The 15,347-nt window shown below is 43.2% G+C and overlaps 1 protein-coding gene across 1 annotated transcript; it reads right to left on the reverse strand.

Annotated features, from left to right (window-relative positions):
- Window positions 1-5,041: 5,041 nt before the first annotated feature.
- On the reverse strand, window positions 5,042-15,080 carry TMED1 (transmembrane p24 trafficking protein 1). The gene is made up of 4 exons (XM_042449573.1): window positions 14,958-15,080; window positions 11,114-11,214; window positions 9,301-9,484; window positions 5,042-7,270 (listed from the first exon to the last, which is right to left on the reverse strand). Exons 1-4 carry the CDS (start codon window positions 14,970-14,972, stop codon window positions 7,052-7,054), a joined length of 519 nt encoding a protein of 172 aa, XP_042305507.1. The 5' UTR covers window positions 14,973-15,080; the 3' UTR covers window positions 5,042-7,051.
- Between the last annotated feature and the right edge of the window lie 267 nt (window positions 15,081-15,347).

The raw sequence follows: 15,347 nt of genomic DNA on the forward strand, positions 1-15,347 counted from the left end.
TATTCGTTTCCAGGCACAGTACAAGGTGTTGGTCATTACCTTTAAAGCCCTCCATGGCTTGGGCCCAACCTACTTAAGGGATCGCCTCCTGTACAATCCATCCCATACCCTCAGATCCTCTGGGAGGAATTTGTTGCAGTCCACAAAGACCAGATTGACGACAACTTCCCAGAGGACTTTTTCCACGATCGCTCACACTTTATGGAATGGCCTGCTGGACGAGATCCATCAAATGCCAACCTAGAGAGCTTCAAGAAAGCTGTCAAGACAGATCTCTTCCGGCAGGCCTTCCTGGAATAGAACCCGGCTATGTAACGCTCCCCCCACAGAGATATATAAGCGAAGACTTTGCCCACTGTTATTTTATTATCGTATTATTGTTTTTAGATTTTATTGTTTGTAATTTTAATGGATAGAACTGTTTAATCCTTTTTTAAGGGGGGAATTGTATACTGTATATTGTATTTTTTAAAGGTTATGCACCGCTTTGATTGTGGTAACAAAAAGCAGGATATAAATTCAAGTTTATTTATTTATTATTATATTTCCAGGAGGTAAGAATGGGGAAGTTGGGAATGGCCAGACAATCAGTGCAAATATCTTTGTGCATCCCAGAGGGACGTGTACTTGGATTTCTGTTCACTTGTAAGCACAAAGTCTATCACCTAGCATCACTCTTATCGGTGAAGGGATTATGCAGATTCCAATCTTGATCAATCTATCTTGATTTCCTCATGCTGAGCCACCTGGATCTCCTACTATAGAATCATAGAGTTGGAATAGATCTCAAAGGCTATCCAGTTCAACCCCATTCTGCTATGTAGGGACACACAATCAAAGCACCTCTGACAGATGGCTATCCAGCCTCTGTTTAAAGACCTCCAAAGGAGGACTTTCCACTACTTGTCAAGGGAACATCTTCCACTGTTGAACAAGTCTTACTGTCAAGAGGTTCCTCCTAATGTTGAGGTGGAATTTCTTTTCCTGTAGCTTGCATTCATTGTTGCATGCCCTATTCTCTGGAGAAGCAGAAAACAAGTTTGCTCCATCCTCAACGTGGCAAGGCAATTTCCCGTAGTGACGCACTCTTGCAGCTACGTGCCTTAAACATCCCTTTTACTATCACCTTGATATGAGAAAAGAGAGGGACGCAGGGAGGCTAGACATTGGGGTAATAAGATGCTACTGCATGGTAATAGTTGCAATGGTGTTTACACACCATTCCTAATGTTTCTTGCATTCTACAGGCGCAGATGTTGGAACGTCAAATCAGGCTGCATGCAAAGGTGGGGAGGCAAGGAAGCTGAACCTGAACTCTCTCCCCTTCACTGGAGTAAAGTCAGAGTAGAAATGCTATGAATTATTATTAGATTTCTCCTTCACTATATGTTTTCATTTAAGAACGTAGCAGCCATTCTTGAACAGATCAAATAGTTACTTTTCTGCACAGAATGTGCTTTTCATTATTGTATGCTATTGAAAAGAAACATTTAAATTCGACGGCTGTTAATAATAAAACAATTATCCATCATGCTAGGCAGGAACCAGAGCTTTTAAGCACAAGAGGCTTCCTTTCCTAGAATGAATCTCACACATATTGTTAATCCTTTATCTTTAGTTTGAGCTCTCATTTGAGATCTTCCTATACAATATTACATCAGAATTTACACCCATTGATAAGACTACATTCTTAACTAATTCAGAGTATTCACTTTAATCAAAAAAATTTAACTACTTCAAGTAGACATTACTTTCAGTAAATGCAAACACGTATAAGAGGCATAATTGTTGGATTACTCCCTTATAAACATGAGATGCAAATAATTTTGAATGAAACTGAATTCTTCAAAATGTTATTAGCAGATTACATCAGGTTCTAAACCTTTCAGACAGATTAGAAAATCTGTGTCGAGTCTCCACATTTCCTATGTTCAGATACCAGCCAAGAAAGAAACGTGGATTCTGATTCTATGCAGCTTCCAACTGCAACACTGAACTTGCAGGACTTGACCATTCAAGAAAAGAAAGCCAAACCAATTGGAAGAATAGTGGCTTTTCCCATGCCTCTCCGTATGCCTTCATAGCACTTTCATGTTCTTCCTGAGGAGACAGTCATCAAAGCATGCCTTTAACTGCATGGAGAAAGCTGCTGCTTGGTTTTGCTTTCATTTCTTATGCAGTAACGTCCAAAGCTCTGCAAGTACAGTATCATGGGCTGCATCCGCACTGCACAAATAATCGAGTTTGACACCACTTTTAATTGCCATGACTCGTTGCTATGAAATTCTGGCAACTGTAGTTTGTTGCGACACCAGAGCAGACCTCTATTATGGGGCTTTCTTTGCAAGATTTGTTCAGAGGTTTGCCATGGCCTTCCTCTGAGGCTGAGAGCAATTGAGTTGCAGTCTCCTTCTTTTTGAGGTCTTTAAGCAGAGGCTGGATGGCCATGTGTTGGGGGTGCTTTGATTCTCTATTCCTACATGGCAGGGCATTGGACTGGATGGCCCTTGAGGTCTCTTCCAACTCTGTTATTCCATTGTTATTCCAACGTCACCCAGTAGGTTTTGTGGCTGAGCTGAGAATCGAACCCTGGTCTCCAGTTGTAGGCTAACACTCAAACTGCTATGTCGTGCTTGCTCATGGTTATTACATGTTGGAAAACACCATCATCTTACTCTACCCCTGCCCCCCACTTGTCATGTGCAAAGAGGAGAAAATAAATGCATGGATTTTGGAAAATCCTATTTCTCACCTACCCCTCCAACAATTCTTCTCTTCTTTTACCTTCTCCGCCCCCCCCCCCTCCGGTCTGTCTGTCTCTTATAGTCTCATCTCCTTACTCTCCCACTTTCTGGGACCCTGTAGACCACAGACATAGTCTCAGGTTTAAGAGTGTCAAAATTCAGTTTTCTTGGACAGATGGGCAGCCCCTGTGTGGTGTTCAGTGTAAAAACAAGCACACCACCTGGATACAAGGGGAATCACTTTGCCAAACTGCCCTTACCATCTATTATCTAAACCTAGCCCTGAAGGACTTAAAAAGTAGAATCATAGACTTGGAAGAGACCCCAAGTGCCATCCCAGTCCAACCCCCTTTTGCCATGCTGGAACTCACAATTAAAGCCCTCCAGACAGATGGCCATCCAGCTTCTGTTTAAAGACCTCCAAAGGAGAGTCCACCACTCTCCAAAGAAGTTCTTTCACTGTCAAACAGCCCTTACTGTCAGAAGGTTTTTCCTAATGTTGAGGTGGCATCACTTTTCCTGCAGTTTACATCCATTGCTCCAAGTCCTAGTCACTGGAGCAGCAGAAGACAAGCTAGTTCCCTCCTCAATATGACACCCCTTCAAATATTAAAACAGGGCATCATATCACCTCTTAACCTTCTCTTCTCCAAACATACCCATCTCCCTAAGTCACTGCTCAAAGAGCATGGTTTCCAGACCCTTCACCATTTTGGTCACCCTCTTCTGGACACACTCAATGTCCTTTTTGAATTGTGGGGCCCAGAACTGGAAAAAGATGTTTTAGGTTTTAAAAAAAATCCAAGAGAACTTGCCTTTGATAAAGCAACAACTGGGTAACAAAAAAAAATGTCTCTTTACACTATGGTTCATTACATAATAACCAATCTGGGGAATGCTGAAATTTCAACCTAAGTTAATCATATTTTGATTAAACAATTCCTTTTTCTTCTTGGATTTCCACTTTAATTGATTTTAATTAATCAGCTCTTATTACTGCTCAAAACCAGAATTTGGAACCATTACTTTTGGAACTACAACTATAAGCAGCTTTGTTCAAAATGATACGGAGTTTTATAGATTTTCCATAAGTCTCTTTCATCTGTTGTTTGCCACCCCTCTGATCTGTTAATTGAAGGAGATATCTTATTAATCTAAGTCATCCCCATTCCCAATATTCCTGCAAATATCTGGGAGAAGTTTGGCTCATTAATAGTTTTTGCTGAATACCAAGCTTATAAGAATAATAAACTATCTGAGAGAAAGACCTCAAAGTTCCTTCTCATCAAATTATCTGTGAAGCTGTATCAATTGGCCTTTTTATTATGTCTGTCCTAGACATTTAATGTATACCTTATACATTATGAGAAAAAGATGCCTTACCAAGGTATGTGGCCTTCAAATTGCTCCATAAGGTAGCATTACAAATAAATAATAGAAAGTCTCACTGATAAATCTATTGTTATGTGCTCATCTCTTAGATGGACTCAAGACATGTAATAAATAATATTAAACCACATTGGAAATGTATCGACAAAGCAAGGTCAACTAAGTATTATTAGATGAAGAATGAGGTTTATCAAAGCTATTCTTTTCAACAAGAAAATGGTGAACAATTCAAATCAAAGCTAAGTTTAGGTGGGAAAGATGGGTGTTTTGTTGGAGAGCCTTGCGTTAACTTGGCTTCTTGAGCAATGCAGATTTGAGCTGACTGGCATAATAAGCAGGCAGCCTTTTTTGCTTCAAGAACAGGGGCTTGTCTGGAGTCAGACATTTATTGTAAAGTATAGACCTAAATACCCTAAAGTCACAAGATCCCGTCTGATCTTGGGAATCTAGGCAGGGCCAGCCCTGGTTAGTACTTGGATGGGAGATTGTTGATGAATATCAGAGGAAAGAACTGGCAAAATCTGAGGATTCCTGGCCTAAGAAAATCCTATAAAGGCATACACAAGAAGGACAAAGTACAGTTGGCCCTCCGTTTTTCTGGGGGATCCGGGTGACAAGATGTCATAACCATAAAAGAGAATAAGGCACTGCAAAATGCTACATTGAAGAAAATTTTTGGGTGCTACCAAATAAAAGCTAAAAACACGAATATAAATATAAATTCATGCTTCTTGGTCATGCTCAAAATGGAGGACAGCTTGAAATTCTTCCTAGGTGGAAAGTTGAAATGGAGGACATCTGGTCATCTTGCATAGGCTGCTCTTTTCCCACCCCTGTACACTAGAACTTCTACAGAAGGGAAGGGTATGTTAACACTATTTAATACCATCCAAGATCAGTAACAGATCTAATTCAAAAGACAATTTATTGAACCAGAAACACTGACATTCAAAGGAGTCAATGTTGGCAGTCTCTCTCGTTAACACTATGTCAGTTGTTCTGTAAGGTGAGGAAGCCCAAAAAAGCCTAAAATATTTCAGCATGTATTATTTTCCTACCATCACCCGCCTTTGGATGCAGCTTCCAAAACCACTAGGAGCCTGTCCTGCTCAAGGCATAGTACCATGAAAAACCAGCCTAGGCCTTACATGTTGCTATATTCAAGTAAATTTTATCATACACTTATCATATGTAGGAGAAAGTGAAATTAACTCCGCATTAGAATATGGCTGTTGGGGCAAGACATCATTTGCTCTTGATCATTCAATTCATTGCCAATGAGATGAAAGAGCCAAGGTTCAAGCTATAAGGAATCTCACCCTAACATTGTGTAAAGTCATGGCAGGGATGCAGTGCCAAATGTGAAGGGGCTGCTAAATTCTTGCTTTGTTCATAATCCTCCTCACCCTCACCGCCACTCCTCTTACACTTGCTCTTCTAGCCCAGTTTATTTCCTGAACTGGAGCCCAGCTAGTGGGTAAAGGATCATGGAGGGTCTAGAGAGTAACACAGGTAGCAGCAGATTGGAAGGATTTGGCGTCTCACCCACTGTTACCCAACACAGATCTCTCCTGATTATTATATAAAGATAGGGATCTGCTACCATCATAGAAATATATGCACATATCACACGACTGAAATATCTCTGGCCCCTTTCACACTGTATTGTTATAGCACTATGATTTTACTTCAATGGTCATGGTTTTGTCCAAAGGAATGGTGGGAACTGCAGTTGAGGGAGGGGCATTTAGAATTCTTGGGCAGAGAATTGACCAAACTGCAAATCCCATCATTTTACGGAATGGTGCCATGGCAATTAAAGAGGAACCATAGTACTGTACTAGAATGGTCATGTGAAAGGGACCTCATATCTGAGGACCAGCTAAAAAATTGCAAGTACTGTAGTATCAACCTGAGGACAAAAAACAGTATGGACTCAGATTGCATTAGTAACTCATAAACTATGAATGTCAGTTCCAAGTAAATCCAAGAGAAGCTATTTGTTACTGAATTCTAATATCTGAAGACACCTAAACAGGTAATTTTGAAATGCAATGGGTTTTTCCCCTTCCAGGGAAAGAAATGTTTCACATTTCATATGTGAATAATGTATGTAAGAATTCATACGTAAGAATTCTGGACCAAGGGAGGGGAGGTGGGTAATCCAAATGAGACTACCAGCAGCCCTTTCCACCTCATCCTTACCAGACTGCTGGAACTAAAGCTTTGTCAACAATCTCTTCAGCAATTGCACATATTCCTTGTGTATCCATGCCTAGAAAGGAATGGCAGACAATCATGGAGGGCAAAGATCATCAAAGCTAGCCAGGGAAATTCTTAATGTTTTGAAATACTGTGGAGCATTTTTGGGCGAGGAAATTCAAAACAGAGGAAGGGCTAAGAACGTTTTCACTACAGAAGAGTAGGGGCACACCTACTTCTAATCAGGCTAGCACCTCTGGTTAAGGCACACATGGATCCAGTCTGATGCAGAATATCCAGGATTAAGGCCAACGGACAAACCCCTTGCAAACTATAGTATTTAGGACACCCTGCATCCTTCGTTGTCAACAGAAGAGCTACTGAAGCAGAGGAGGCACTGAAGTTGCCTGGTGTTCTTATTCAGGTCTGCTCTCACCCAACAGATGTCTCCTCTACTCCTACTTGTCCTTTTAACAATTTCCACATGCTCCTGTTTTGCCCTTTGCCACAGCCACTGCTCCACGTGTGGATGTTACATGCCCCCATTCTAATTCCTGCCCTTATCCTGCCCATATTCCTTGAACCCCTTCTGCAGAGAACTCAAAATTGAATTGGTGGTGAATTCTGGCAGTACTAAGCTTTGGCAATATGAGTGCTGGCACTGGTCTTGGATCCCACAGCTACCAACGGGGTGGGGGAGTCAGTTTCTCTTTCTGTTACGTCCAGACTCTCCTCTTGTCTTCAAAAAGGCTTTTCAACATATACACCTGGAGGAAGGATACCACCACCAGCACACTGAGGTTGACAGCTGACCAGAAGTTGACCCGGGTCAGGTTGTTCTCCTGCAAATTGCGGTCCCGTGCTTCAAAGGCACGTAGCAATGCCTGCATTTGGATACTCCGCTCAAGGTGGCTCTTCATGGTTTCAATAGATTCCTATAGTGACCAGAAAAAAAAGGCAGTACAGAGATTATTGGCTTTGATGTGCGATTCATCCTGATGATGGGCAAACCCAGAGGAATCAAGGGATCATAGGAAAGAGAGAGACACCACTTGTATCCTTTCCTAGTTATAAATTGATTCAAAACGCGGCAGCCAGACTGGTCACCAGCTTATCCAGGTTTGACCATATTACACCTGTTTTAAAATCTCTTCACTGGCTGCCAATTAGCTTCTGGGCACAATACAAGGTGTTGGTTATTACCTTTAAAGCCCTACATGGCTTGGGCCCAAGTTACTTGCGGGAATGCCTCTCCTTACATAATCCGCTCTGCACTCTCAAGAATAACTGGGAAGAACATATTAGAACATCAATCAACTAGGCTCACATCAACTTCCCAAAGAGCCTTTACTGTAGCTGCTCCGAAATTGTGGAATAGTCTTCTGGAGGAGATCCGTCTTCTTGCCTCCTTGGAGGTATTTAAGAGGGCACTTAAGACAGATCTCTTCCAGCGAGCTTATCCACCTGACCTTATATAAGATATCTCCCATCCTCCTGACCGTTGTATAACTCTATCGCATTTCCACCTGATAATTGAGCTAGTTTTAATATTAATTGTTACTTTATTTTATTGATGTGTTTTTATGTGAATTTTAGTGAGCTGTAATCCTGCCTTGATCCATCTGGGAGAGGTGGGAAAATATAAATAAACTATATTATTATTATTATTATTATTATTATTATTATTATTATTATTAAACAGGAAAGAGGCCTGATGGTAACTATTGCTGTTCAAAAAGGATAAAAAAATCAGTTCCATTGTCACTGGGAAATCAGCTCAGAAGAGAAAGGTACACTATCTTGACTTCTTAATACTACATCTCATGCCATAAGATGGGAAGTCCCTGTATCCAGGAGACATTCATTTGCAAAAGTCTCCTCTATAATGGCATCACTTGCTTCCCTACATCTTTACTACATTGGGATTAATTTGAATCACAATCTCCCACCACCACCTCTTTTCACTGTCCAAATTTCTTGCTTCTCTCAACTTTTTCTTCTTCACAAAACTCCTTTACTTTCAAAAGCGTCTGCATTATTATTTCCCCAATTAACAAACATCAAAAGCTGGTTTCAAAATTAAATATCTTGCTTGTTGGACTCTGATAGTCAAATCCCACTGCAAAAATATGGGGCAAGGGAGAGGCTCTGAGAAGTAAAAGGAGCCCTTTTATGTAGCCAAGTTTTTGTCAACTGGAAGGAACTTTTTACCAGGTAGGCACTGTATTTTTGTTACTGTTTTTTAAATTTTGATTTTTTTTAAATTTTGTTGGGTTTTCATATTTGAACATTTCATGTTTTAAACATATTTTTTAAAGAATCAGGTTTACTGTGAGCCTCCCTGAGTCCCATTTTTGGGGAAAAGGCATGGTATAACTCAAGTAAATAAAAAAGAAGAAAGCAGCAGTCAGCTCTTAACCTCTTCAAGGCATTTGTTATATTGCTTAGAGAGAGTTCAGCACAGACCTTGGGTTTTACTGGGTAGTACCTATTTTTTGAAATACCAGTAGTAAATTAAATGAGGACCAAGCAGCTACTTGGCCATCAAACTAAAAACATTTATTAAAAGTAAAAGCAGATTCTCTTTTATAGCCTTCTCCTGGAGCAACTCTTCACTGCAGTGGCAACAGCTCTGCCCCTGTGAGCACATGGAAGGCATGGTGGGGCATGGAGGCTCTGAGCTGAAGTGGGGAAAGCAGAGGCAGATGGGACCAATTCTGACTTTAGCTTGGCCGTTTCATCCAAGCAGTTCTCCCCATTCTTCCTTTCCCAGCTCCAGTCATGGAGCCACAGAGAAGAGCAACAGATGGTTCCTGAACTTGCACTGTGTTTCCAAGTCCCAATCTTGAAAACTCTCCATTACTCTGTCTTATGATGCCACCCCAGTGTAAAGTTTCTGTTGAGGTCTAAAATATCTGGTTCTCTACACTTTGCGGTAATCATGTTCCCTTTCCTCTTTGCCCACCTTAATATCTTCTATCTTAATGTCAAGCATTTCGTCTGGTTCGGCCACTTCCGCCCATTGATTCAAATCTTCATCATCCTGGGGGCTATCGAAGATTAGTTCAAAGAACACTAACTTCTCTGAGATGGTACTGAAGGAGTTGTCAAAGCACAGCTTGTAATCTCCACTCTCTATGGGTTCAACGCTGCAGACAAAGAAAAGAAAGTAGTAGAGAGCCTGAGCCAAGATTTTCGTAACAACAACAACAAAAAGCGTATTTCCATTTCAGCTGGGCAAGCCAAATTTCATATATACTAAAACAGCACATGTGCACAAGACATACAAATCTCATTCCAGTTTCTATTGCTTCAGAGAATAGGTGAATAATGTGTCTATTCTCCTTAACTCATCTAAAGATCACATTTACTTCAGCTTCTGATTCTAGCTCATTTAATGGTAATTCTATGTTTAGACACATTTTTGTTCATCCCAATCAATGTGGCTCATTTCCAGCAGGACTTTTAATGCATTACTTCGTTCTGTGTATCAGCAAATTTAACAATGGAGACTACCAATGAATACCAGGTGCTGTATGCTCTATTTCAAATGAAGGAACTGGCAAAACCACTTGAATATTCCTTAAGAAAATCCTATGAAATTCACAGGGTTGCCATAAGTCAATGGGCAACTTAAAAGTACATATATATACACACACACACACAGGGGGATACTGAAATATAGGAGTCTTGCTGGATTAGACCAAAATCTCATCCAGGCCAGTATTCTTTCACACCATGGTCTGACATGTCTGCAGAACACAGGTGCAAATGCACCTTCCTACACATGTTCCACAGCATCTAGTATTGAGATGCCTCTGTTGCTATGTGCCTTCAAGCTGACTTCATCTTATAGCAACTCCCTCCTAGTTGTTATAGTTCATCATAAGATTTGGACAGGAAGTGGTTTGCCATTTACTTCCTCTGAGGCTGAGAGAGTAAGTATTGCTGAAGGTCATCTAGTGTCTCTGTGGCTGAAGAAGGGTTGAAATCTTGTTCTTCCTGAGTCCTACGCCAACACTTAAACCTCTACACCACAATGACTCATACTGAGAGGCATACTGCTTCTGAAACTGGAGATTAATTTAGAACCATCATGACTGGTGGCCATTGATAAACAGAGTTCTCATTCATAAATGTACCTAATCGTTTCTCCAAACTATTCAAATTGTTGGCTATCACTACAACCTGGGAGGAAATACCATAGTTAGCTAGCCACTGTCTGAAGAACTACAGTGGGCCCTTCATATTCACTGGGACTGGGAGGGGGGGAGAGGGGCTGGATAACTCTTCTCTAGGATTTCTAGGTCCTCTAAGACAACTCTATGGTTAACATCTGCCATAGGTTGACCACATAATTGCGGTGAAGGAGCTATAAATGCCTGAAGAAGTGTTCTGTCTAAGAATCTCTATATTCTCCAATGTCACTTCTGGTGGATGTTGACCACAGTATTGTACTGGAGGACCCAGAGATTCCTAGAAAGAGCATATTAATGAAATCCGTGAACAATCAAATCCACAAAAGTCAAAGCCACAAAGCCAAAATAAATAAATAAATAAATATCCTCTCCTTCATTATGTTATTGCAATCAAAGATAAAATCAACAGCAAAAGTAAACATCCCCTGGTTGCAAAAGACAATCATCCGAGCTAACTGTCCCAAGGCAGAGAGAGAACTGGATTCCTTCTAGATGTGTTGTAAGTGCGACCATTTGCATGAAATGACCTGCCTCTGCCTGCAGGACTGGGTGAAACAGCAAGTAAACCATGCCACTTACGTGTGCACCCCATCTGATGTCCGATATTCATCAATTAGCAATGAGCCTGAAGGGCTTTCCAAGGAGAAATCCACATCCAGCCCGGCCCCACCAATAACCTGAAGGAGACAAAAAGCAACTGATGAGGGAGGAAAGACAGCAAGGAGTGCCAAATGGGTGCAAATCTGAGCTTGCATTAGGAAACACTCCAGAGAAAAAGTTCCTCTTTTCCAAACTAATCTGCCTTACAGGAGCAGGTCCTCTGTGAGAAGAAGCATGACAAGCAAAAGTGGGAAACGCACAACAGGAGGGTTTCACAGAAAACACAGAAAGAACAGCTAGGGAGGAAGTGACAAAATAATGAACTACACCTACCCTCCACATTCGAGGTTTTGACTGCTGCAGATTTGGATAATTCACGGATTTTGGATTAGTAACAGTGGTACCCCGGGATACGGAAAGCACCGCGATAACGCGAAATTCCGGGATACGAAAATAATCCCATAGGAAAAAAGAACTGTTCCGGGTTACGTGTTTTTTTTGCCCGGCTTACGAACAAAAATTTTATGGTGCTCGTTTCGGCGCTTTTTCCGCACAAAATCGCCGGGCTTCCAGCGCTAGACGCCTATGGCTTTTTCGGCGTAGCGAAAGATGTCGGGTTCACGAACGGCGCCAGCGGAAAGCGGATTATTTTCGAACCCGGGTGGTACTGGTACCACTGTATGCTCTCTCTAGGCACATATCTCAGATTCCCCCAGCACAAACTCTATAGCGGTCAACTTAAACGCCAAAAAGCACACTGAAGGACCTCGAAGAGATTCCTAGATGAGAACTCACACATTAGGCATGTTGTGAGCTCCTCCCAGTGCAGGTTTTCTACGTGTCAATTTGTCCTGGCAGATGTGGACCCACAGTAGTTGCACTGGAGGATCTAGAGATTCAGGTATCAAAACCTGAGGTGTTTTGTTATTTGCAGATATTTTCCACATTCAACGGGGGTCCTGTGTCCCTAACTCTCAGGCAAATGTGGAGGGACAATGTATATATAAAAAGTGTCAAAGGAACTGAAAACCACAAACTCCACTCATCATATACAAGCACCATATATTCATGATGGAATTAATCACTGATTCTTGGTCGAGTGACCAAGGGAAAAGCTACCATCTGTGGGGCAAGAGTAACCAGCAACTAGTTTGGGAAAAAGTCAAACTCATGGCCTACCCAAAGCTTTCCTGCGGAACAGCATACCTCCATGTAGCGGAAAAGCGTCCGACTGCTTGTCCTGCTACAAAAAAGGGCCCGTCCCTCCAACAATCAATCCATCAATCAAAATCCTTTTATTTACAGATCCACACCTTTCTCCCAGAAGTGCAATTCGAGGGAATCGGTGTTGGTTGTGAACGTACCTTCAAGGCTGTTGTCAGGCAGACTTAGGTGACCCAATGGTGAACATATCACTGAGTTGTTCATTGGCAAAGTTTCTCAGAGAGGGGGTTGCCCATTTGCCATCCTCTAAGGCTGAGGCGAGATGTGACATTGCCCAAGGCCACCCAGGTGGTTCCATCAGCCAACAGCTGACATTCGAACCCTGATCTCCAGGGTTCTAGCTAACAAACTCAACTATCCACTACGCCACACTGGGCTCTCACTCAAGGACATACAGCTCAGCCCTCCATGACCCTCACAAATTCTGCAAACCAGGAATTCAACCATCCACTAGCCTGTGAAAATATTTCAAAACTAACAATATTATGGCCGTGACAGATGCCGCCAAATATAAAGATGCTGCGTCGGGTCTCCTTTGGAGGTAGCTGTTTAAAATGATGCATGCATCCTAAGATCCCGGAAGCCTAGCACCAAAGCTGCCTCACCAGTGTTTAGGAAATGGAGTGGTGGCTTTGGCACTTGACCGTCCAGACCTTAGGACCCATGCATCATTTAAATAGCATACCCTCCAAAGAGGACCAGAACCAGAAGCAGCTTTATAATTTGGCAGTACGTAACAGGCCATCAGATACAAAACAGCAATCCTGATTTGCTATTCTAAAAGAGAAGGCCATCTTCCCCTGCCCACTGAATCACGAAGGATTGTTATTCAGGTATTTGGTAATCCACGGGGGTCCTAGAACCAAAACTCAGGATGGATACCCAAGGACCTACTGCACTTACACAATACAAGTGTGGTGTAGTGGCTTGAGTGTTGGACTCCATGGGAGACCGGGGTTTGATGTCCCAGCCTCAGCATGGTAAACCCAGTGAGTGATGGTTGGTTTTCCAAGACACGCTCTCAGCCTCAGGGAGGGAGGCAATGGCCAAACCCCCGCCTCCTAAAGAAATGGTGTCAAGAAAACCCAGTGATAGGCAATAAGTCAGAAACACCTTGACAGGCACACACAACAACTACAGAGCTGCGCAGCAGTGCGTTTCAGTGTTCGGATTCAATGACTCTGGAGACCGGGGTCGATGGCACCAGTCAGGCCATGTAAGCACCACTGGGTTGACCCTTGGGCGCAGTCACACTCCTCTCATGCCTCAGGATGGCAAGGGACGGCACTGCCCTCTGAAGAAATCTTGGCCTTAGTCAGATGTGGCCTCTAGTCGCCAGAAGTTGGAAACAAAGAGGCAGACGACAACCAAAGAAGTTACAACCACACCAAATTGGTATGATGATTTGTTTGGGGGGAACTCAGATTTGCAAAGGTTAAGCTCCATAACGAAGCGGATAGTTAAAACCTTAGCTGAAACAAACCACGATCTTAACAACCAGAGCCTCAAAACAGAACAACACACTAGGCATAATAGCAGACAGGTGAGCAGGAGGAGGCAGGACAGGTGTGTTGAACCCAGTGGTCCTTGCCGCAAATGGAGGACAAGGCCCCACCCAAAAATGGTAGGACCCTTCCTTGAAAAACATAAGGCCGTTCCCAAACACAAAGCTCAAAACGCTCCCAGAAATATAAAGCCAGCTTTCGTAGTCCTGCTCAAAAGGGATGGATGTTTTGATATTCCTCCTGAGGGGGGGCCATAATTGTCCCACATTACACAGGGACAAAATGTAGGACCAATAGTCAAGACCCAAACTGGTAGGACAACTGCGCAAGGACAAAACTCAGCCCAAACATGTAAGGACATTTAAGGTCCTAGCCCTTTTTCTAAAATTGTTCCTAACTAGTTTGGGCCTGAGTTTTGTCCTGCGGTTGTCCTACATTTGGTCTTGGAATTTGTCCTACATTTGTCCCTGGTATAGTGGACAATTATGGAGGACATGTCCTAGAAAAGGAGGGTCTTTAGTCACCCTGGGCTTTTAGCCAGCCTTGTCCTCCTTTGTGGCGCCACAAAATGGAGACCTTCGTGAAAAAATGTAGCGCATGATAAAATAAAAGCTAAAAAGAATGATATAAATGTATGCTTCGTAGTCTTGCTGAAAAAGGAGGACATTTGGAATCCTCCCGGACAGAAGGCTGACATGGAGGACATGAACTGGAAAGGAGGACGCCTGGTCACATGGGCTGGATGTCCTCACCCCAAAGGAGGACAAGGCACCACAAAAAAGTAGGATTTTCATATAAACATGTAGGACATGAGCAAAAGCAAAGCTCAAACCCTCCTAAACCCAGGCTTCTGAGTCCTGATTCCTCCTGAGCAGAAGGAGGCGGAATGGAGGGCGCTGTCCTGGAAAAGGAGGACGCCTGGTGTGCCATGAATAGGAGGACATTTTGGGATTCCTCCTGGGAGAGAAGATGGCTGTCCTGGAAAGGAGGACGCCTGTGCCTTGAATAGGAGGACATTTTGGGATTCCTCTGGAGAGAAGGAGGCGATCCTGGGAAAGGAGGGCCAGCCCTGGCTCCCGTGCCTCCGCACCTGGGTACTCGACCTCCATTGAGCTGTGGCCGGGGCGAACTGGTAGAAGCACTCCCGGCGCCCGGCCGGCAGCAGGAAGGTGAACTCGGCGTCCTGAGGGAGGGAGGCTCAGCGCCAGCAGCGAAGGCGCCCCAAACACAACAACAACAACAAGGAGGACCGCAAGCAAAGGAAGCCCGCCCGGCGACTTTGTTGGCCCAGCCTTCCTCCGGAGAGAGGACCCGCCCGCCCCTCCAGGACTCGGAGCGAAATGGCGGGCCGCCTCCCTCCAAGGCCTAGGCCTCCTCCTCCTCCTCCTCCTCCTCTTCCTGTCCCAAGACCTGGCAGGCAGGAGGGGAAGGGTCGGGATAACCATGAAGCCCTGGGAGAGAGGAACTTAGGGAGATGGGCATTT

Source organism: Sceloporus undulatus, chromosome 2 (assembly GCF_019175285.1).
Source record: "Sceloporus undulatus isolate JIND9_A2432 ecotype Alabama chromosome 2, SceUnd_v1.1, whole genome shotgun sequence".
NCBI lineage: Eukaryota > Metazoa > Chordata > Lepidosauria > Squamata > Phrynosomatidae > Sceloporus > Sceloporus undulatus.

Excerpts from the sequence above, each read along its gene's own strand:
- TMED1 (XM_042449573.1), bottom strand. Across the intron at positions 9,485-11,113 it reads ACATCAGATGGGGTGCACAC|CGTTGAACCCATAGAGAGTG; the intron begins GTAAGTGGCATG and ends CTTTGTCTGCAG. Across the intron at positions 7,271-9,300 it reads TTAAGATAGAAGATATTAAG|GAATCTATTGAAACCATGAA; the intron begins GTGGGCAAAGAG and ends TGGTCACTATAG.